We start from the raw sequence: 24,799 nt of genomic DNA, 5'->3' as shown, positions 1-24,799 counted from the left end.
GAAATACATAACAACTACAAATGTGTCATTAGCTACCATGAAAGGGAGGCACAGTGAATGTGATTATAGCATCACGCCATCTGGGATTCATCCCTAAAGAACACTGTATTGCTCAGAGGGCTTGAGAGACTTCATGAGGCTTTGTTTAAGCATCAGTTTTCTCTCGGATGCTTAAAATAAAATTTCAGATCAGATATAAAATTGGAGATCTATCTATCTATCTATCTATCTATCTATCTATCTATCTATCTATCTATCTATCTATCTATCTATCTATCTATCTATCTATCTGTCTGTCTGTCTGTCTGTCTGTCTGTCTATCTGTCCTATCTATCTATCTATCTATCTATCTATCTATCTATCTATCTATCTATCTATCTATCTATCTATCTATATATCTATCTATCTATCTATCTATCTGTCTGTCTGTCTGTCTGTCTGTCTGTCTGTCTGTCTGTCTGTCTGTCTATCTATCTATCTATCTATCTATCTATCTATCTATCTATCTATCTATCTTGTCTGTCTGTCTGTCTGTCTGTCTGTCTGTCTGTCTGTCTGTCTGTCTATCTATCTATCTATCTATCTATCTATATATCTATCTATCTGTCTGTCTGTCTGTCTGTCTGTCTGTCTGTCTGTCTGTCTGTCTATCTATCTATCTATCTATCTATCTATCTATCTATCTATATATCTGTCTGTCTGTCTGTCTGTCTGTCTGTCTGTCTGTCTATCTATCTATCTATCTATCTATCTATCTATCTATCTGTCTTATCTATCTGTCTGTCTGTCTGTCTGTCTGTCTGTCTGTCTGTCTATCTATCTATCTTATCTGTCTGTCTGTCTGTCTGTCTGTCTGTCTGTCTGTCTGTCTGTCTATCTATCTATCTATCTATCTATCTATCTATCTATCTATCTATCTATCTATCTATCTATCTATCTATCTGTCTCATCTGTCTATCTGTATGTCTGTCTGTCTGTCTGTCTGTCTGTCTATCTATCTGTCTCTCTGTCTGTCTGTCTGTCTGTCTATCTGGTAAAGCAAATATCTATAAAGCAAATTCCTCATGATTATTTTGAGATAGTGAAGAGGTCTGGAGTAAAACAAAGAGGACATGCAACTAAAGTTAAAGGATATGACTGAAGATGTGTTTTGGAAGAGAATAGATGGGATTTACTGACATTCCTTTGAATACCCAGTTATGGAGCCATTCTGATATCCCACATCACTGGAGCTTACAGAACACTTCCTCTAGCTGCCAGACAAATGCTGTTGCCAATCACACCATCAGATCATGTGATCAAATATGATACTGTTATTGCTGATGGAAAAAGTGCAGCCAATGGCTGGTCTTGGCAGGCAAAAGGAGGCTGGAGGGAAAAAAAACAAGAGGCTGGAGAAAACTCATGTCTTTTCGTTTTTGTCCTCAAAGATTGTGTATAGTCAAAAATGAAAAATTCGAAACAGTTCGACATTAAGTGTGTAATAAAGATATCAAATAAATGCTATTTTGCATTACTCTCAACAAACTGAGATCCCACACAGGAAAGAAACTTTAACGCCCACCCTCTCTGCCCTACACTTAACACAGTTCCTGACCCTTGACAACAACCGTCAGAAGAGCCCAGAAGTTCCCCAGAGACATCGCAATGTTCACACATCTCAGAGCAGGTTTGTGCGCTCACTCATCACAGCCGTCTCGGGGACCTTTGCGCGTTCGCCATATGCTTACGCAATCTGAGTTGGACTCAGTTATCGACTGCTGTCAGGTTTTCTCGTTGTCCACGATGTTAACAGTCAATTGTCTTTGATCTGAACGACAGCTAAGCAGGATTATCCCTGGCCAATGTCTTCTTCAGCTGTGCTCAATACAATCTACACCGGCTCTCCGTGTTTTCTTAGGTGCGCGCCGTTCCCAGACACTAGAGAGGCCAAACGTTTTAGCACGTTGTGAGAAATATCCGCATTGTATCTTTATTAGCTGTCAACACTGATGACTCGAGTAATGACCTCTATACAGCAATAGACGGTGAATTTAAGACACCCAATCAGTGTTACGGTTATAAACCTTGTGTTTTTATTGTGCAACTGCCATTACGCACCATTTGTAAGCGTTATTATGCACGTTATTTGAAGGGAATTACATAAAAATGTAATCTAACAAGCTGCTATGCAAATAAATGTACACAAATTGAACATTTCTTCAGCTTGCAGTACATAGTCAGATCCTAAATAATACAGTTAGTGCAGGATGTGCTCATGTTAACAGAATGTGATCATGGCCTTGGCCAGCCTTTAAAAGGATTCTGGCACACATTTACATAATGTGGATTTCTGATTGTGTGTGATGGCAGTGACACATTTTATTTATTTATATGTATTTATTTATTTATTTTTGAGTAAAAAGCTGGGCAGTCAGACCAGTCGATTATTTCAAAAAGTTAAAAACGATTCCCTGATTTTAATGCTTTTAACAAATTCTTGCAATTCCCTTTGATTTTATAAAGTGTTGTTAGTAATGATTGAGGAAAAGTACCCAAAAAATAGTTTGGATAGGGGACTTCTAATTAGGAGACTTTTTTTATATTATTTAGAAGGGGAGAGAAAACTTCCCAAGGTGAGGAATAACCCAAGTACATATATTAAAATATAAGCGTCGTAAAATCATTATGTTTAAAGATGTACAACTCACAATGTATTAACTTCTTTCTTCAACATTAGAATTTGAGGTAAGAAAAAAAACATTTTTTAGTAAGGAACAAATTAACTTTAGTACAGCCGTTCAAAATGTTGTAATCTGTAAGATTTTTCATGTTTTTTAAAGAAGTTTCTTCTGCTCATCAATGATTGATTTATTTGACAAAAAAACTGTAATATTCTGAAATATTATAAAAATGTAAAATAACTGTTTTCTATTGTAATATATTTTAAAATGTAATTTATTCCTGGGATCAAAGCATCATTACTCCAGTCTTCAGTGTCACACAATCCATCAGAAATCATTCTAATCTGATGATTTGCTGCTCAAGAAACATTTCTTATTATTGTCAATCTTGAAAACAGTTGTGTAAAAAAATTTTTTTTCCAGGATTCTTTGATAGATAGAAAGTTCAAAAGAACAGCATTCAGAGTCTTTTCTAACCTTTTTAAAATATCTATACTGTAACTTTTGATCAGTTTAATGCATACCTGCTGAATCATTGCATTCATATCTTTAAGTCCACCCCCCCCCCCCCCAAAAAAAAAAATCTTACTGACCGAAACCTTTTAATAGGTAGTACAATGTTACAAAAGCTTTCCATTTCAGATAAATATTGTTCTTTTGAACTTTCTATTCGTCAAAAAATCCTAAAATAATGTTTTACTCAACTGCTTTTAACATTAATAAGGATCATAAATGTTTATTGGCCAGCAAATCATCATTCATCAATGATTTCTAAAGGATCATGTGACACTGAAGACTGGAGTAATAATGCTCAAAATTCAGCTTTGATCACAGGAGTAAATATATATTTTTTGTATTTTTAATCAAATAAATGCAGCCTTGGTGCAGCCTATAAGGGCCTTACTAAAACATTAAAAATCTTACCAATCAAAAACTTTTGAAAGGCAATGTATATAAAATTCAGTTTAAAATTGTTTTAGTACAATGTAACAGCTCCTGAGCAATATATATAGTTAAACAATATAAATAAACAGTGTTTAATTCCACCCGAATAGCAAAGAGAAGCTGCAATCTTGCCACACAGCCGCTAATGAGCTACTTAAAAATTTAATGAGCGTGAACTAACACGGACACGCTGCCTCTGACACCTTCATCCACTGTCCGGATCTTGAGTTTTTATCTGTGTGAGTGTGTGTCTCTGAAACGCTACACCAGCCCTTACAGCTGGGCCGCATCTGCAACGCTGCTCTTTTCTCAAGCGTAAAAAACTGGCCAGCAAACACTGGAGTCATTCTTGACCATTTCGTTTTGAGGTAATAGAAATGTATGTTTGGTTTGATTTTGAGCGCACCGTTACTTAGGGCAAACTAAAATAAAACTCATCTCTCAATTTTTCAAAGGGCCCCATGCAGCGTATATATATTGCAGGGTAGTCAGTTCTTAGAACTGTGCATATATAAATGCACTCAATTGTCAAAACTCCTAAAGACTTTTAATAATCAAAACAAGTCTTGGACATAATGCAGGTCAAAATGTGTGCAGCTACAGATAAAAAGTCTGCATGTTCTACAATTTTCAAAGTAAAGTAAGATCTAAAGTAGACTTCTAAAACAAGAGTTTCTGCACATGAATGTTTATTGATGATAATTCCCTCTTGTAATGACCGTCACGCTGTTGAACTGAGTGAGAAACCACCCCTCCACACAGATGTGGGAAACTCAGTAGGGGTGTTGGGTTTGGGTGGGGATCTGGGTGGTGAGGGAAGGGGGGTCGCTGAGCCCTGCCTTGGCCAATGGGGGCATGGTCATTAGGTTTGACCAGTGCATATAAGAAGGGCCGTATGGCACCGGAGAAACCACATCACTCAGAGGTCGCCCACTCCCAGATCTCCTTCTGCGCCACACCAATAATGGACGTATTCTCCACATCCCAGATCTTCTACGACAGCACCTGTGCCTCGTCCCCTGAAGCTTTGGACTTCGGCCCCGGAGGGGAACTGACCGGGTCTGAGGAGGACGAGCACGTCAGGGCCCCCGGGGCTCCGCACCAGCCGGGACACTGTCTGCAATGGGCCTGCAAAGCTTGTAAGCGCAAAGCCAGCACGGTGGACCGCCGGAGAGCCGCCACTATGAGGGAGCGCCGCAGGCTGAAGAAGGTGAACCACGCGTTTGAGGCACTGCGGCGGTGCACCTCGGCGAACCCCAGCCAGCGACTTCCCAAGGTGGAGATCCTGAGGAACGCCATCCACTACATCGAGAGCCTTCAGGAGCTGCTTAGGGAACAGGTGGAAAACTACTACAGCCTGCCAATGGAAAGCAGCTCGGAGCCTGCCAGCCCCTCCTCAAGCTGTTCAGAAAGCATGGTAAATATTACTCCCGCTCTACTCATGTCGCACTGTGGGCTTTACATCGATAGACATCATATTGAAGGTCTACCAAAACTCAAAGGGAATTTTCTAAAGGTCAGGGCCCAAATACCCAGAAAGAGCCTTTTGAATCTAGATTTCTGAGGTTTTCATCTTTTTGTATGGTCCTTGTACTCGTCTCTCTGTGTTTTGGTCTTCATATTTTATCTCAATAGCGCACAGGGGATTTTACCCCTCAGATGGAGTCAGGGCTGACTCAGTATCAGCATGACAACAATAAATTGCTGCCCACATCTGGCTCCTTTTATACGCTAAGAGATATAAGCTTACTGCTGTTTGTCAGGGAGCCTGAAATCTGCAGTATATGCGATATTTTGAAACATATAAGGTTGATTTTTGGTATTAAAAAAATGACCAAATCAGAGTTTATTAAATAATCTTAGTTGTGTCTGTTTTAATGCTCACTTGACCAGCAATATACTGTTTATCATGCGGGCATTCTTCTCAATGCACATTTACTAATGACGCCCAGAAATATTTTAGCTAACCCTGGTATTTATGATTTTTTATATAAACTTGGTCATGTTCTTCGTTTTGGTTCTCGTAATACAGAAAGCACCATTTAGTTTTGCTAATTTAGCTTGATGCTAATATTTTAGCTAATAATTTGTTGACAAAGACTATAGTATACAAAACATTATGTAGATGTTTCCACATGAAGCACATTTTTAGGTTACCTGACAATTTTTTTCAGGGTATTTAGTTAGCATTTATTTATTCAAGTAAAATACTTTCTGATGTTAACAGTTTTTGCAAGTATGGCATGGCTGTTTCTACATTGTAAAAAAATATTTCAAAAATAAGTTAACTGGTTGCCTTAAAATTTTGAGTTCATTGAAATTAAAAATTTGAGTTAATACAGTGAACATTTTTGAGAATCGACAAACTTTATTCAAATATTATTAAAAGATTTTGTAAGCATATTGGGTAATTGTATGTGTTTTATTTGTGATGACACAGTGAAACATGCCAAATTATGTCATTTTCATGGTTTATCAAATTTTTTATGTGGTTCAAATACAATAATATTTTAGGTTTCTATTTATTAAACAAATTTCCTTCATTATATGAACTCAAATTTTTTATTTCAATAAACTCAAAATTTTAAGGCAACCAGGTTACTTACTTTTTTAAGTTAAACCAACAATATTTTTTACAGTGTAGGAAAGATTGCTAGTCATTGGTTGACAAGGGCAAGACTTCTAGACGTAATTGTTCTGAGCAAGTTCATGAGTTCGTAAACCTTGTGCAAGTGTGACCTGGCCAAGAAGACCGCAAACAGCAATGTTACAAACAATATGAAATGTTGATTCACAAAACATGACAAACTCTCAGTACAGGGTTTAAGATGTAGGCTAGTATATAGGTGGATATAGTAATGGCTTTCCCACTGGACTCTTTATAGCCTAATAAAGCCTCAGTAAATCCGGCCAACAGAGACTGGCAGGAAAGTGGCGGCCGTGCCGCATTCCTGACTGACTGCATGAGCTGCGCTGCTGCCAGGATTTTCTGCAGATTTACTCGGAGAAAGTGTCATCTTGCACAAACTGGTGTGGCTTCCACTGACTCAATCAATTCGCCACGCCTGAAGCCCAGCGTAGCGTGGGAGTCCCTAGCAAAGTAACCAGCCTGTGAAAGAAAGAGATACAGTGAAGCATACTGAACAACGCAGTGCTGCTCACTTGTGGCTCCAGTGATGCTCAAGTTGTGGTAGAGGAAGAGAATCAACCCATGTCTCATATATATTTGTGTATGCTGATGGATCCTTTGTGTTCTTCATTTAGGTTGACTGCAACAGTCCTGTATGGCCTCAGATGAATCCAAACTATGGGAATAACTACAACTTTGATGCACACACTTGTAAGAAATTAGATAATTATTATTATTATTATTATTATTATTATTATTATTATTATTTTAATGTGGAGCTTTGTGTCATATATTTGTTCATCACTAATTCAATTCCGTCTTTCTTGATCGATCCAGCTAGTGCGGTGGACAGAACTCCAGGAGCGTCTAGTTTGCAGTGTCTGTCCAGCATCGTGGACAGACTGTCCTCTGTGGACACGGGAGTTGCAGCGGGCATGAGGAACATGGCTGCTTTCTCTCCGACTGGAAGTGATTCCCAGTGCAGTTCTCCAGAAAGTCCCAGCAACAGACCAGTCTATCACGTCCTGTGAGAGGAGCGAGATTATCTGCTTGAGAGATTATCCAGCCTGGTTATCTGCTTCCACAAAACACTCGTCATTCACATTGCATGTTCATTTGGGAGTATTTTGGATATTTTCGTAATGCTTTCAGATATCAATCCTCTGTTTAGCACAATTACCAAGATTTGCCCTCAAATTTAAGCTTAAAAGTGTGCAACGAATATGTACATTAATTCTGAGCCTGGTTGTAATTTGGTTTATGTGGTCAGTCTTAAAACTAAATGGCAAAAAAAACAAAACAAATATCCATAAAATATATAATATTAAGGTACGAACAATGGATCTTTTACCGTGTTGGCTGACTATGTAGCTTAACTACACTGACATTGGTTTTATTTATCAATAATAATCGCTGTGGTACTTAGTAAATGTAGTTTTTTCTCTAATATAAGCTTGATGTTGTCCACAACCTTCCATCTCTGTGTTGTAAATAAGATTGTACATAATTTTAAATGACTGTTATTGTATTCATGTAATGTTGTTTCTGTCATATTTAATGAACATTCTCACATAAAATGACTTTTTTTCAATAATAAATCTCAAAAAGTTGTATTTAATAATACCATTTGTCACTATTTGATTTTAAATGAGGAATAAAAATGTTGGGGGCTTCTTGCATCTCTCAGTAAATATTGACTGCAGGTTGGGCACAATCATACGCCATTTGTCAGCTGCTCGAAAATCGTGGGTGTTGGAGGAGGACAGTTGATAATGTGATGAGTTGGATGTTGAAGAAATAGAGAGAAAAAAAGGAAATGAGCTCAGTGTGCCTGTTTGCTTAATGTAACCAAATGTTACACATCATTCACACCCTCTTAATACCATTGTCATGAACAAATGGCCACATGCTGACACTTCAAGGTGCTGCTTTTGTGTGTGTGTGTGTGTGTGTGTGTGTGTGTGTGTGTGTGTGTGTGTGTGTGTGTGTGTGTGTGTGTGTGTGTGTGTGTGTGTGTGTGTGTGTGTGTGTGTGTGTGTGTGTGTGTGTGTGCGTGTGTGTGTGCGTGTCTGTGTGTGAGATAAAGAGTGAGGGAAAGAGGAAGAAAGAGAGTCTTTGCACGAAAGCATATTAGTTGCATTAGTTTAATTTCATTAATGCTCACAATATTGAGTGGGGTAAGATGAGTCAGTGGGTCAAGTTGTTTCGCCCAATTAATTCACACAAGTATTGTTTTTGTCATGTGACCATATATTCAAGTAACAGTGGTAAAACCTATTAAAAAAATTATGAAAATATACTAAAACTATACCCAGAGAGAGAGAATTTAACACTGGATAATCAATAACAGTAAATAAAAAGCTCCATAATGTGACTTTATGTATTTTACATTTTTTTATTGCTATTTATAGAAGAAAAAAAAACACCTAGAATTTAGAATATAGTCTTATGTCACTAAATTCACTTTTTAGTGACATAAGACTATATGTAAGAGATCAGTAAAATATGGAAACTATATCTTGTTATACAATAATTTTAACAACAATACTAATAAGACGATTTGTAAATCAGTAAAAAATAAATAAATGATTAAATAAATAAAACCAGTGAAATACAACATTAGATTAAATTCTAACCTTTATCCACTGTTATGGCATATTTGAGTGTAATGTGCATTAATATTTAAATTTAATTTTGAGAATTTCTATCATCCCCGCTCAGTCCTTTTTTTTTAGTGTTCTTGTTAGTGAATCAAAAAGAGAAACACTTAACCTTCAAGTAAAAAAAATACTTGCAACCCCCATTAAAGTATTTACTTTCACATTTTAATAGGTGCCTTTTCAGACTCTGAGCCAGTTTTACTCTTGTAAAAAGTTTCAGTAATGCATTAGAGGATCTCGCTTAGAATCTTTCAAAGCGCTTTAAGTACAGTAGATTCAATTTCAGTAAGCAATCCTGTCGCCCACCTGGCTATAACTCCAAATGCAATGCGGGAAATATCCTTGGCTAAAGCTGTACTATAATCCATTAAATGACTCCTATATTGGATTTATTATTAACCCTTTAAAGGATTTGAAGTTAAATACCACAGTCTGCTTTGACATGTTACAAGTTTTTCGTTGTAGACCATAAAGGGTCTTAAAACAATGTATATATTCCTTTGAATATTTCTTGGGGTCAGGTTTTTGTTGTGTATTGGCGTATATCTTAATGTCTTGACAAAAAAGATTAACTTTTTAATCTTTTACAAAGATTAACAAAAAAGAAACAATATACTTATTTAGAAATAATATATTAGAAATATTATATATTCATTCTCTAGGAAAGATTGTTCACTGAGCCCACATTGACCTTTCTGCCTTGACAACAATGCACTTAAGAACTTTGGCCACTAGAGTGCAGTATTTTCTCGAGTGCATTCACAATGTTGTTGCTGCATGCGACTCCTGGTAGCACAAGGCCCTATATGCTTAGATGCTTTTTTAATATAAAATGTAGTTTTAATGTAAAATAACATTTAATATTTAAATGTAGTTTGTACTTAAGCAACTTTTTACAATAAGATATCATTTTTGTGACCAAGTTATCTGAAGCAACTTCTTTGAGAATTACTTATTTAGCAGATCATGGTCAAATCTAATTTTCTAGAAGAGAAAGTAGTAGGCTAAATTGTGCAATTCTTACAACACACACAAAAAGAAAAACTCATAAACTAGTTTTCATAATTTGCTCTTCCAATAATTAGATGTGCAGATCACAATTTGAGAGGTCCAAACAGTCAGTCTATGGAGATTTTCAGGCTTTCTGCAGATTACAACGTTACACCAGTAGGTGGTGGCGACGCGAGTCATTGAATCACTCAAATCAAACGATTCCTTAAAAATGACTCACAAGTGAATCACTTGCTCGGAGACAACGGTTGATTTAGCTTTGGCTTCGTTTGGATCTGCTTTCGTTGGCGCCGTAAAAATAGACAAAACAACGGCCCGCATTGTGTCAAAAATGTAAGTTGCTCTATAATAACCTTTTATTTATTGAACAGTTGTTGAAACATGATATGTTTGACATGGAATATAGCACTTTTTAAGGCTACTTTGAACAGAATCAGTTGCTTCCTCGCCATGTGGCAACCTTTCCGCCGACTGGTCACTAGACAGGCTCCAAAAGGGAGTCAATCCTGTTTGCCCTTTATGACAACTATGAGGGGGGAGTTTATTTTTAGTTTTATAACTCATCCATTTAAATTATAATAAGCATTAAATTTCTGCATAATTGAAGGTGCACAATGTAACTTACATCCGCTACACTCGTGCTAGTGCTGTCACTCGGTACAAAAGTGAAAAGGTACATCTTTGTGGTACATATTAATAATAAATGGTACATATTAGTACCTTAACAGTTACATATCAGTACTTTAAGAGTGCTAATTAGTACCTTAAAGGTACATAGTACCTTTTCGGTTTTGTACCTTAGGTACCGCCTCATTGACAGCAATGTACATTTTTTTTCTGACAGTGTAGAGTTCATAATTTACTGTAGTATGTAGCAGAGCAGGACCGAGTGTTGTGGGAGCTGAGCAAGGCTGCTGGAGCGATTGTTAATAAGATGAATGCAACACTGGATAATCAATAACAGTAAACAGAGTCACAAGCAACGGGACTTTTATTATGCCACAGTCGTCAGCGCTATTTCCGCCTTTCCGGTCACAAGTATGAGGTAACTCTGTTTATCACATAAGAAACATTTTAGTGTTTAAAATTATGTTAAGATGTTACTCTGCTATGAAACTTATTGCACACTGAAGTAAGAGTAAAGAGTTTCTGCAAAATAAAAACGGAAACTGAGGGTAACGCAGAAATGACAGGCGACTCCCTCACATATCCCGGTTCCTCACAAATAGTAGGAAAAATTTTGGATATTGTAAGTGTACACAGTGGCCTAGTGGTTTTTGGATATTTTACTGAAAAAATGTTACATAGCTCACCTTTAAGGTCGTGGTCACTGTGACAGGTGGATTTCCGACGCTGTCACTACTAGCCGTTTGTCTGCTCCACCCACATCTCGCCTCTTTGCCCATTTTTGGTTATCCAGGAGTAAAGCACTGCCAAGATGATGACGGCCGGCTTTGCTCACTTTTGGGCTTCAAAAATCTACGGACACGAACACTACGTCCCAATTATTATTTTTATTTTTTACAGGTTATGTTCTTCTCACTTTCGTAACTTCTCATAACTTGATCTTCCGCAAAAATGCTGTTTGAAAATGATGGAATGATGTCACTAGAACAGTTTGTTAACTAACCCTCCGCCCACAAGAACATGCAAAATAGGGGGCGTGGTCTTGTTGCTCTCTCACGTGGAGAAGAGTGCACATTGAGCGCTTTCATCTCCCTGTTAAGGTAAGAGGCGGGACCTTTCCGGGCAAAGTGCGCTAAGCTGCTGTCCAATCACAACATGGGAAACGCTGGTCCAATCAGAACTCGTTACGTGTTTCTGAAGGAGGGACTTCATAGAACAAGGAAATCATCTGGCCGTTTTTAGGAAAGAAGAAAACAGCGCGGTACAGATCAGTAAATTGTGTGAAAAATACTGTTTTTTACACGCGAAACATGAAACCATGGTATATTGCACACTGTAAACATAATCAAAGCTTCGAAAACACAAAAAACGGGACCTTTAATGTTTCACATTTATCTGACAATTTGAATATCATGCCAATCTTTGGAATTTTATAGATTTAAATGATGATAGGCTACTTATCTCAATTAGACAAGTATTAATATTAATAAGGCTATAAATGTGAATACCTCGTGATTTACTCACCTGCAAGTCATCCTAGGTGTATATAACATTCTTCTTTCAAACAAATGCAGTTGGAGATATATAAAAAATGTCCTGGCTCTTCCAAGCTTTATAATGGCATGAAGAGAATAGAGGATTTGATTTTGAAGTGCCAAAAAAGTGCATCCATCCATCATTAAAACAATCAAAATCCAAATAATCCAAATCTGTTTTCTCTATCCTCTGCACTTCCACATTTGTAAATATACAATGAGTCAGGTCAAGGGTTAATCTTTCCGCCGTAAATCGATGCTGTCTTTAGTTTATAAAGTTTTAAAAGTGGATATTTTTCTCACACAAACACACCGCTTCGCTTCAGAAGGACTTTATTATCCCCCAGAGCCATGTAGATATCTTTTATGATGGATGGATGCACTTTTTTGGGGCTTCAAAATCAAATCTTCTATTCACTGCCATTATAAATCTAGGAAAAGCCAGGACATTATTTAATATATCTCAGATTGCATACGCCTGACTCTGAAAGAAGAATGTCATATACACCTAGGATGGCTTGAGGGTGAGTTAATCATGGGCTAATTTTCATTTTTGAGTAAACTATCCCTTTAATGAAAGATTTCATATTGTAAGCCCTTGATCAATGAGAAAAGCACACTCTGTTTTATTGTATACCTACAGTTTCGACTCCATACACAAGCCCTCAGCAAGAGCTATTTTCCAATGTAATATTTCAGAACACAGAACAACTTTTTTTGAAAAAAAGATTGTAGGCTAATAATTTCCTTGACTTGTATAGGCCTGTAAATATCTTTTTTTTTTTTAACTCACTGACATTATAGGCAGTGTAGACATGAATATCATATTTTATCTAGTTTAACACTGAGATAAAACACAAAAGAGTTCTGATCTGCTGAGATTGATGTTACATTACGTTTAGATGTAAAGCTCTGATTTAAAATTCACCAGACCTACAAATCCGAATGCAAATCCACTTTAATCTAAGTAAATCAATCAGCTGCCTTGGGCGTATGTTTCTTAGTGATAAATAAAATATTTAAAAAGGTCTTCGCTTTTTCCAGTGGATATAATCTGTTGTCTGTTGTCAGGATTTTGCTCAGCCCTGTGGATTTTCTGACAGAGAATGTTACATAGACAGATTAGGTTTGTTTATTCTTTTAGAACAGATTTTGAAAAATTAAAAAGCACATTTAACAACTGGATCGCATCAGTGATTCACACTTATCCTGGGACTGGGTGCCCATAAACTTAGTTTCATTTGTCAAATGTTTTTTTCAAGAAACAGGTTCATTGAAAATGTATAACTGTCGTATGCCATGTTTAGACTGTTATAGGTGTAGATGAAGATTAGAGCTTTTCCCTGACATCGTTGCATCAAAATAACATTCATCATATCAGATTATACACTATGACATGCATTATTTAAATAAAATTAAAAAAACTACAGAAACCTAAATTTGAAAAGATAATTGAGGACATTTCTGGGCTGTTAAATTGTGGGAAATTCCAGACTGTTAAACTCCTTCTAAAGAACCAGCAAATTTCTGAATTAGTTTCACTGTCAGGTTCATCTGTAGCAATAGGACGAGGGCAGTTGGTCTATTTATCAGTCCATTGGATGCCTGATGAGTGCCAAAGAATTTCACTGCACAAGCCTATGACTTTAACCCCAGTTAAACATATAAACAAACTGGTTGTGTGTGTGGATAAAAGTATTTTCTCATCTTTTCTTATTTTTGAACCGGTTTATGTATACAACTCATTTTCTAAAGAAGACGTGAATAGTAGTGCAAAGCGTTCCAGCACGATGCATGAAGAAATTCATTGGGTCATTGAATCTTTTACTCAACTGATTAATTTAATTGCACGGATTCAATCAAGAATGACAAAACCACTAACACCATGCAACAGATTCAGCTGTGGTTTGCAACTAGTTTTGATGTCTTACACACTGCAATAAGGATAAATCTGTTAAGTATCATCATCATCAGGTATTTTGATTAGAACAAAGTATATTGATAATGCAATGTTAATGCGAAATAGCCTTTATCACAGTAGAATGCTACAAAGTAATGTATTTTTTGACTCAATCTGTTAGAAGCCTCAGATCATAAAAATGTATAAATAATTATTATAATCGGGTTTAATCAGCAGCATGCTTAGATAAGTGAGTTAGCATTTCAGTCTCCTTTAGACAAAATCACATGGCATGGTCTAAAAAGAAATCATTTAAATTAAGAGTTTTAGAATGGTCCTTTGATTTGAAAGAAAACATGGTCAGAACAACATTAAGCTATACCTATTTTATTTTATCACATATCCATGAAGATTCTCGTTGGAAACCAAAACACAACGTGTGAGAACAACTCCAAAATTTAAATTTTATCATGTGCATTATTCTTAATGGGGAAAATTAAGTTAAATATAAATTCCAATTAAATATGGAAATATTTAAGCTGCTGTAGTAGCTTCTAAATCCAGAAAGTGCTTCGAAAAAAACTCTTTAGGGACTTACTAACAGCTTGCGTCAGCGCAAACCCTCTTTTTTTTACTTTCAGGATTTACTTAAGACATGCAGTGATAAATGAGCTCTGAAAAGGAGTGGAAAGGGTTATTTTTGCTGCTGACTTTATTGCATATGTATCTGTAGGAGTTTCCCTTTCAGGCACAAAATGAATGGGAGGAGAGTATTTAAATGAATCATGTGAGGTGTTGTCAATTTACTAGTGTTTGCGGCATTATTTACAGGCCAAAGATAACGCGTCTTTAACCAGAGGCTAACGGGTAGATTGTGCTAGTCATGATGGAAATGATACGGCTGCGTCTGTGTTCATTAATTTGCATGTCGTCAGTAGATCACATGCAGAACTGTCCACTCCCATCTGCACTTTTATGGAATTGCACTCTCACGGTAATTTGCCCTAAATCCTTAAAGCCAACGTAGGGCTTTAAAGAACAGTTAATGAACAAAGTGCAGAGCTGGCAGCAAAGGAAATAGGTCAAATGTTTGCAAAACTCATTAAATTGCGCATGGCTTGGCCATTAAACTTGACCCTTCTCTGTAAAGGATGGCCCTATTGTGACTCACATGTTTAAGAAAAATCCTAGATCCGCCACTGGACTGACAGTTTGTGTCTAAAATGTAATTACACAATATCACCTTCTTGCTCATTTTGTTGAATAGTCATCAAGACTTTGCAATATGTGGTTGCTAAAGTGTTCTAAGTGGCTGTTAGCACATTGCTATGCATTCGCAAGGGTGTTCTGGATGGTTTCTAGGTAGTTAAAAAGACAAAGATTTGAAGCTTTGCACACACGCACATATATTTATTTATACAAATATAATATGTATAACAATTGCATATCACTTGTTTTTTTTCACTGTATAATAAGATCAGCTTGTCATTCATTAATAAGAAAGTCTGTAAGTAAACATATAAAAGGGAAGAGAATCCACTGACATGAATTGATTGACAATCAAGGAACAAATCAACTTGGCGTGATTTTGTCTATTAGGATGACACGTTTACATGTTACCCACAGTCTGAGATTACTCAAAAACCAACCAACAAAGGAACTAGCTAATTTAAGTATCTACCAAAGTCCTATGTCAGGAAAACCATCAAACCAAATTACAATAACACAGATACAATATTACCTTTGATTACTGGTGGTCATCAACTACTTGCTGATTTACAGTTTTGCTTATAAGACTTCAACTAACAGTACATCTACGGAGCTGCAATGGATAGACATTTTGCTAGCTTTTGACAGCTTGAGTTGAGGGAAAGATGCTGTGAAATAAAAATGCAATAAAAAAATGTTAGGAAATAAAACAAAATGCAGTACATTAACGCTGGCTTTTTAAATTGATTGTCAAAACAGGACAATGTTACAATGTTTCTAATGAATGAGGTGGTTGGTTATGTGAAATATAACATAATTGCACAACACCACAAAATAATCTTTAGATAATAAACTTGAAAATAGAATTTTAACATAACAAAGTACTGTTATGATTTACCTCCATTTGTAGATATCATGTATCTGTGTTTGACATTCTGTTTGTCCTCAAAGTAAATAATTTCATGATATAAACTATAACGTAAATATATAATTTCTAAATTCAGTAGTGATGTCACCATAAACCATAAAATCGCATCAAATCTGTACAGCTGTTATGCACGAAGGACCTGTTAAAGGTCAAGTGTGTAATTTTTGCGCCACTTAACGAAATTGTGAAAATAAGGACTGCTTTCAAACAGGTTTCCAAATCACTCTCCCTTTTTGCCATTGGTTTCCAAACAGGAAGTCTAGCCCAAACTCACACTACTTGTTGGATGCGCCAACAAATAGTGTGTGCAATGTTTTTGATCTACCAATGCAGTTTACACTTTTTACTTATGGTTTAATTTTTATATAAGTTGGTAAAATACACACTTTACCTTTAAATATGCCAGGCATACAATATGCCAAAGTTCTCTAATAATCTCTGTAAATGGCACTGTGATACAGTGATCTCATAAGAAAATTCTGTGCAAATGGTGTTTATGGTTTAGTCTGACTTATGTCACATGGTGCATAAGATACAGTTTTGTAGTAAGTTTACCCTTGTAAGATGAATCTTCTACGCTTAAAGTTCACTTTTTACCCATACTTTGACAGTAGAATGTGACAAAACAAGTGTTATTGCTAAATCTACTTTCTTTACAAAATATTCCTTGCTACAATATGGTATAAAATACATCAGTGTTATCCAATTACGGACTACTGACATAAAAAGCGCTTTCTTTTCACAGAGACACCAGCACCAAAAGAACCCTTCGTTACTGTACAACGCTGTGGCAACAGAAACATAAGAAAAAGAAAACAAACGGTTGAACGCTTTATCACATTATCACAAAACTACAAGAGGGACTTTGTACGAGGGTCACAACTTGCGACTGGTTCCAGACAACTGAAATATGAACAAGTAAGTGTAAAACAATGTACTCAGTGCTAGCCTTCCTTTATGCCATCATGCCACATTTTTCCAAGCACCAATTTGGAACACAGATTATGGAGTTTTCAACCTTTTAGAGGTGTAGGTAGTTGACTGAAAGAGGATAGTCTTCACTGGAGAACAGTAAGGGTCCTCTTCAGAGATCTCTTGGACCTCCTTACATCACGTCTGTGAGATTAAGTCTCACCCAGTGTCCTCTACTTTTTCTTCTTTTGGAACAGCCTGTGAAAAACCGAAAGGACAAAAGCTGAGAGACAAGTTTAAAGGCACTGTCAAAACCTTTGCTGGTATTTTTTGGTTATTTTCTTTATATAACACAAACACAGGGATATGTAACAGGCCAGACTTGAACCTTTGGCTCTATGTGAACACTATGGCCCAAAATGTCAAGGGCAAGTACCAGTCTGAGTCAAGCCCAAGGCAAAATTCAATAGCCAATAGCCCTGTTTCCACAAAAACTACCTGGAACCAGGGCCATAACCACCATAGACATTGAGGGGGACAAGTCCTCCCGAATAATTAGAAATGGCCAAATTGTCCCCCCTCAATTGTGTCAATATTCTTGATATTATTAATTCTACTCTGCTGTACTCCATTACACATCACTGTTTGTTGCTATAATTATAAAATTGCGGATAAAATTGCTAGGATAAAATTTCATATTTAAAAAAAAAAATATTTGTAAATAGTTTACTTCATAACTACAATAGAACTGGAACTTTTAACATTCTTATTTATTTAGCCGCTTTTGCACCGCAGGAACTTTCCCCAGGAACTATGGACTTTGGGGTGGTATTCAGGGACCAGGGTCTTAATGAAGTTCCGGGTAAATATTTCCTCCTCAAAACGGCCCTGCTCGCAAGGTAGTGCTTTTTCAAAGTTCAGGAACTTTCCGGGGTGGGACTTGGGTGCTGAACATGCTTATTCGATGAATTCACGCAGCATTTTGATTGGTCGACTCGACGCAGCATTTTATTTCAACCACTATTTTTAAAAGTATGTTACGGTGCATGCAGTAAGAGTTGATTGCTATTTAAATCAACAATGGAGTTTAAAAAATATGACGACGAGGTTCAGGCTTTATTACATTTATTTGCAAAGGATGAAAGCCTGTGGTAACTGTAAAGTCGACGCATGCAGTCCTACGTCACCGGACTAATCTTCACGGTACTTTAGACTGCGATGGAAAAGAAGACAGCAGCAGATCTGGGGGGAAAGAGTTCCTGAGACAAATGGTTCCGGGTAATTTCAGTGGAAATGAGGCTTTTTTCTTTATTTTCTTAAATCCCTTTTAATCCTTTAATAATTTAATTTCTTTAAATAAACCAATAAAACCAAAGTCCCACCCCCAAAATTTCCTAAACTTTGAAAAAGTACAACCTCATGAGCATGGACTTCATATGGGGTAATTTTTTATCTTGAACTTCATTTAGATCCTGGTCCCTACGGTCGAAACACACAGAGTACCACCTCAAAGTCCCTAGTTCCTGGGGGAACTTCCTGGCGGTGAAAACACAGCTTTTGACGAGATCATGAACATTTGGTTTTAGACTTGGACTCAAGACATACTTGAGATTTAGTTCAGACTCCAGTACTACAACACTAACAATTATGTGAATAACTGAACACTAATTGGGCTTTTCTAATTCTTTAGCTTCATAACAAGGTTTTCCTTGGCTGTCTAGACAGTGTGCTTCTGACATTTATGGCCGTACCAAAATTTATATTATTCAGAATATTCCTTGTTTGGGGCAAAAGGTGCCATTGCATGTTTCCTTCACAGACAAGTCATTTCCAGAATTCATTATGATAAGCTTTGAATACATTTGACATTTTCTGCATATAAAATTTGATATTTATTTGTTGGCGGGCTATATATCAGCCCTCTTTTTTTAAACTAGGAAAAATACAGTTTTGAATGGTTTCTATCGGACATCATGAACTTATTTTAGAGTTGGTTCTCAACTCTTGTAACTCCAAGGTCGCCCATTGTTAAAATCAATGCACACAGACCGCTAAAACCCCCAATAATCTAAGGTGTATCCTCTTGTACTGCTGAAATAACAACAACACAAGTTATTAACAGAAACTAAAGCCAAAAGCATACTTCCTTTGCAGAATTTGGCAATAAGCCTTTTAGTAAATTAACAATTTGTTAGTCAAGAGTTGTATGTTGCGTCCAACATTTTTTTAGAGAGCTCAGCAGTGTACGTTTTTTATATATATATATATATATATATATATATATATATATATATATATATATATATATATATATATATAATATGATAATTTAGTAGTCAATTGTTAAATAATTTATACCTGATAAACATTTAGCGCACACCCATCCCCCCAATCTACAAAAGATCTTGAACCGATCTATTTAGTTTTTCAGATGTGTGTGTGTGGTGTGGTTTAGTTTAATGTTGGCAGAGTGCTCTCTGGTCACTGCGGCTTTGCTGTTCGCATGCCAGTCTTGATAGGGGATGATCTGGGCTCAGCTCTCTCACCATGATCCTCTTGCCCAGACATAATGTCCCAAAAATACTCTGCAGCTCACAAGCACATATGATTTTACAGCCGAGGATTTAGCCACAAGCAAGAGATGCACACGGAATTCCATTAGGCCTCTGGTGCTAAGTGTACAGAGGACAGTGCCTCTGTGAGAAGTGTATCCACACGGACATGCTTTTGAGTCGGCACTGCTTATAGCTTCATTTTAGGCTTGGATGGTTTCTATAGCGAGGTTACAATGCTGCCAACTATACTGCTGCTCAGAGCTAACTATGGTGTGAGGAGGCAATGAGGCGAGAGATGGGCCGAATATCATTAATACAAAGAGATGAGCTTTGGTCTGTGGAAAAGACTCTGACTAATAGAAGTCTCTCCTATTGTATTGCATTTGCAAAGATGAAAGACATCTTGAGATTATGAGAGTGCTGTTATTTCAGAGCAGTGATAATGGACATGATAAAGGATGACATACTTTCTCTTTTTTTATTGTAAAAGGGACGCACTGTTTTAGAAGTTAATGTGTGATGAAAAGTTACTTGCAATGACATATCAATTAGCACCAAACAGAGAAAAAATATTTTAGCTTATATATATATATATATATATATATTAATTTAAGTAACTTTATTTTAGTGTCCTTGTTACATGCTACATGCACTACTACTTACCATAGTAATAATAACAACAACAACAACAACAGTAAATTATGCATAATTACATGCAACTCAGTACTTAAATATATATTACCCTGTAACAATGACACCTTAAAATAGTGTAACCAAAATGTATAATGACTCATAATTGTGATACAAATAATCTTTTCATAATCTTTACATGTATTATAGGAATTTTGCAAGGTTAGGTCCTTACACAGAGTACATGTTTGAATAACATGACGGTAAGTAAATTTCAAACTTCCATTATCCGCTTTTCCATATAGCAGTTCCTGTTATTTTTATACTTGAGCATGGTTCGGCACAGCACACTTACAAACCATTCTAGCTAACTGTGCTGGTAAAAAATTGTGTAGTGATGTCACCACTCAGAAATGGTCACTTTTCTGTTGCCTGTCTAGTTTTTCTGTAGCTGGCTAAATGCACTATTTGAGTGAAGTCAAGAATAAATGAATCCGCTCATCCTGTATAAGAGGTTGCTATTTACATCTCATATGTCTGTAAACTCATGTGTTACCAAGACAACAACTGACTTTTTTTTTTTTTGTATTACATTGTAAAGATCTCTATTATGAACCGCACGAGGGAAAATTTGCATGGAATGGAACGGTTAAGCAACGACAACGGATTGGCCCGATGGTGGAAAAACGGCTATTCTAGGCTAAAGAATAGTTCAATAAAAATGTTTTGTCATCATTTACTCCCCCTCATGTTGGTCCAAACCTGATGACTTTCCTCTGTGGAACACAAAAGATGTTTTGAGGAATGCTGTGGTTCAAACCACACTGGACCCCACTGACAGTATCATGTATGGGACCAAAAATTACTAAGACATTGTTCAGTATATCTTTTGTGTTCATCAGAAGAAAAAGTCAAAGACATTGGAATGATATAAGGGAGAGTAAACTATCACAGAATTTTCATGTTTGGATGACCTATGCCTTTAACTTAAAGCATTACTAACACACATGGTTTCATCAGTGAGATTTACTGACTTAAAAGGCCCTTTAGATGCTGTAATAAAATATTATTGATTTCCCATCTAACTTGTTCTTAATTTTCCCTGGAAAGTTTCTTAAATATGATCCCTCAATGTCTGGACAACTGCCTGATAAGCAAATCCTTTTTATTGAGTTCAATCTGTGATGTCATCAGCACTCCTTGCAAACTTTTTCAATTCAAATGACAACAGCTGAGCTTCAGACACAATAGCTGTCTGTTTTCAGAACAACGTTGCACTGGTGACAGGCCGCATACGGTACCAGATCTCTCACGGGCCTCAAGGGTTGGTAAGGCAGCTATCTCTCTGTGTGCCACCCTGTTGAGGTCCTGTTACCCTTAAAGCAATGAAAAGCCTCACCTACGACATGTGGTTCTGCTGGGCGGCCAGGTTTTGCTGCTGCTGTTGCTGCATGAGCAGCTGCTGCTGCTGGCGTCTGCGGGCAGTGCGGAGCTTCTCGAACCTCGCCTCCATCTCCTCCAGGACTTTAGGGGTGTAACGCACCACCAGTTTGACACTGTCCTTGGCTGCTTTCAGTAACTCCACAGCCTTCTCGTGGTGTTCACCCTCGACGCTCTGAGGGAAATAATTCAGTAGTCAGTTTTTCAGAGCAATCTGCTGTTTATTTTATCTAAATCCGTCTCTCTTTTTATACGTTCCATGGTTTGTTGATGACTCCTGGAACTTAATTATATCCAAGCTTAAAACTGCACTAGAAAATGCTCCATGGTAATGAACATTCAATTACATTTTGGCTCAAAAGAGCCATTAATTTCCTATTAGCTCAGGAACCGTAGCATGTTTAGTTTAATGAGAAATTGCTTCTCAAATGCTGTCACAAAATGCCTTCCTTTACAGTCTTTGACGCAAATGAAATCTAATGTATCATCTGTCATCTTCGAGCGAGTAAGCAGTGGACATTAGTTTCTATAAACTCAAATGACTCCTTCATGTGATACAATTGTAACAAAGTGTAATGTCGGTAGAGAAGACCAAAGAGACTAGCTTCAAAAGGCTTCCCTGCAGCAGTGACTTTATAAGAGTAGACAGCTTTTTTACTGAAAGATTCATTCAGATTGAGTCAAAGATTCATTCTCGTCTGGTTTCAATGACAGTCTCTCACATCTTAAACATTTACAGTGAATTATGAAAAGATAAAGTCTTTTAACATCTGTCCTTTTCAGTTCTCTCCTTTACATACAGTCCTGCTGTAAGCTTTCAGTCTTATTTGTCCAATTTTAGTATTTTAAAATGTCAAGCAGCCTTAGTAAAATGAAAGATTCTGAAAATTCAGTCTCTAATGGGTCTGAGATAATAACAGCTGCAAAAAATGATTTATTGGCATATTATGCCATGATGGGATCTGCCTTGTAGACTGTTCATTGAGATCAATGTAAAAATCTTTCTGCTGTAATAATCTCACTTTAGCCCAAACTGATCTGTATCGATTAAAAAGCCAGTGGGCCCTCCAGCATGAAGGCATCTTATGAGACAACTCTACACAGATTTAAAAAAGTGATCTAAATGCTGACAGGTCATTCTTACTTTGTAGTAACTTCATGTTGCCATCTTATGTCTAAATATATTGGATAAAATATATTAACTAACTAAGTGTACCAAGAAGTGAATTTTATATAGTTTTACTACTGTAGTTTAAGGGGATTTTTCCGTTTTGTGTTTTAACTTGGCAAAAAATGTAGGTTTTCACTTTTCACCCTATATTAATAATATCAATTTAACTAACAAAGTGATGACATCATCCTCAAAGAAGTTAATTTATTTTTAAAAATAGCATCAGTAAGTATAAGCAATGCATTGATAAATGTTGTGATGTTATGTGGTATTAGTTTATTTGTCTTAAAGGGGTGGTTGTATGCAATTTCACTTTTTTTCACTTTAGTTAGTGTGTAATGTTGCTGCTTGAGCATAAACAGTATCTGCAAAGTTACAGCGCTGAGAGTTCAATGCAAAAGGAGACATTGTCTTTTAAAGTTATGGATATTTTATTGCCTACAAAAACCGCCATTTCGACTACAACAAGCTTCTTCCTGGGTTGGTGACTTCATAAACCCTTGCTAGTCACCACAGATGTGACTTCTGCCCTGAAGGGTAAGGGGTGTGGCATTTCCAGCAACCTGTGCTTGGCACTTCAGCCAATAAAAATACAGGAAACTACATTTGGCCATCTAACCAATGTAAGACCATTGCGTTCTTCGGAGGGATGGGCTTCATAGAAGCAGGAAGCAAACGAGCCGTTCAAAGGACAGTGGAGACAGCGGTGTGGAATAAAGGTCAAATATAAGAAAAATACGGAGTAAAAAAAAGAGAAAAAAAAGAAGTATTAAGACATGTTATACTGCGCCCCGTAAACACAACCAAGCCTAGAAAAAAAAACACGGAACCACCCCTTTAAACATTCCATCCTGTCTTATACAAGAACAGAAATGATAGTGATTATATATATTATGAAATATCTAAATATATAAAATATCAAACTATTTTGAGTTAATACCCTCATTTATTTTGCTCTTTATTTCCATTTTGTTAGGTTTCATCCTATCATGCATCCTGTTCATTTTCTTGCCATTGTGTGAATAACCAAATTAGAATTAGTAAAGTGCCTCAGCTTTTTATAGAAGTATGTCCTTAAATTAAACACATGCGTATTCATTTTACAGAGTACAGGAACATCCCTGGCAACTCACCACTCCATTGACGGACAAGAGTTGGTCACCTCTCTTAAGACCACCATGCCTCTCAGCCACGCCCCCAGGGATGATGCGTGAGATGTAGATCGGTGAGTTCTGCTCTTTTCCCCCCATCACATTGAACCCAAGCCCCTCGTCCGTCTTGGGTAGCTCCACCACCCGCGGGTGAGAATGACCCTCGCTGGCTGCGAATGCTGCCACTGTTGCCTGTTGGAAACCAGTCAGTTCAAATGTCAGTGAATGTGTGAAACGTGACCGAGAAATATTGATTGAGCAATATATCATCAAGCATGATTTACAATATAATATGGCCATTTTGAGATGATCAGATCTTAACTTAACAGTATCTCTGTTTCCATCCACCTGTTTTCATGGTGATTATATGTAATTGTGGTGAGTGTGATTGAGAATGAGCATCACCTGCGAGGCACACCGGTCTCGAGTCCTCTCATGAGGGAGCTCGGAGGCATATAAGGACGAGAGAGGAACAGACCTGGACTTTTACGTTATGTTCAGTTTACGTTTATTATGTGTGTGCGTGGCAGCCGTCCGTGAGCCGCACTTTCAGTTTGTTCATTTATTTGATTGAAGTCTTCTAAATGTTTGCCGGTTCCCGCCTCCATCTTTTCATAACAACATACAGTATTACAGTAATTATATTACATTTTGGGATATTGCATAAAAAAAACGCTGAATGGAAATTCTAAGATGCGCATAAATTCTAAAAATGATGAAAACACATTTAGTGGATTAATTCCTTGATACGCATCAGAGAAGTCATGTGACTTTTTACGCAATGAGACCACATGACTGGACTATCTAGAGGACGGATCTTGTTCCACAGCATC

The 24,799-nt window shown here is 36.9% G+C and overlaps 2 protein-coding genes across 2 annotated transcripts in view; one reads left to right on the top strand and one right to left on the bottom strand.

The window, feature by feature from the left end:
- The first annotated feature begins 4,532 nt into the window (after positions 1-4,532).
- myf5 (myogenic factor 5) lies at positions 4,533-7,833 on the top strand. The gene is made up of 3 exons (XM_067427262.1): positions 4,533-5,025; positions 6,873-6,948; positions 7,075-7,833. Exons 1-3 carry the CDS (start codon positions 4,573-4,575, stop codon positions 7,266-7,268), a joined length of 723 nt encoding a protein of 240 aa, XP_067283363.1. The 5' UTR covers positions 4,533-4,572; the 3' UTR covers positions 7,269-7,833.
- A 7,518-nt stretch (positions 7,834-15,351) lies between these two features.
- lin7a (lin-7 homolog A (C. elegans)) overlaps positions 15,352-24,799 on the bottom strand; it is a 61,835-nt gene continuing 52,387 nt past the window's right edge. Inside the window, exons 4-6 of the mRNA XM_067427253.1 lie at positions 23,949-24,158; positions 21,604-21,819; positions 15,352-17,277 (exon numbers count right to left, since the gene is read on the bottom strand). Of these exons, the coding sequence (XP_067283354.1) occupies positions 21,604-21,819; positions 23,949-24,158 (426 nt within the window). The 3' untranslated portion in view covers positions 15,352-17,277. The remainder of the gene's footprint in view (positions 17,278-21,603; positions 21,820-23,948; positions 24,159-24,799) is intronic.

This window comes from Pseudorasbora parva, chromosome 20 (genome assembly GCF_024679245.1).
Source record: "Pseudorasbora parva isolate DD20220531a chromosome 20, ASM2467924v1, whole genome shotgun sequence".
Taxonomy (NCBI): Eukaryota; Metazoa; Chordata; class Actinopteri; order Cypriniformes; family Gobionidae; genus Pseudorasbora; species Pseudorasbora parva.
Note: the sequence above shows the minus strand (reverse complement) of the source record. Positions and strands in the feature narration are given on the sequence as shown.

What these genes read in the sequence shown, in the direction of transcription:
- myf5 (XM_067427262.1), top strand. Translation starts at nt 4,573, where the DNA reads ATGGACGTATTCTCCACATCCCAGATCTTCTACGACAGCACCTGTGCC. An exon ending in CAAGCTGTTCAGAAAGCATG is followed by an intron (nt 5,026 to 6,872) that starts GTAAATATTACT and finishes TTCTTCATTTAG; the next exon opens with GTTGACTGCAACAGTCCTGT. An exon ending in CAACTTTGATGCACACACTT is followed by an intron (nt 6,949 to 7,074) that starts GTAAGAAATTAG and finishes TGATCGATCCAG; the next exon opens with CTAGTGCGGTGGACAGAACT.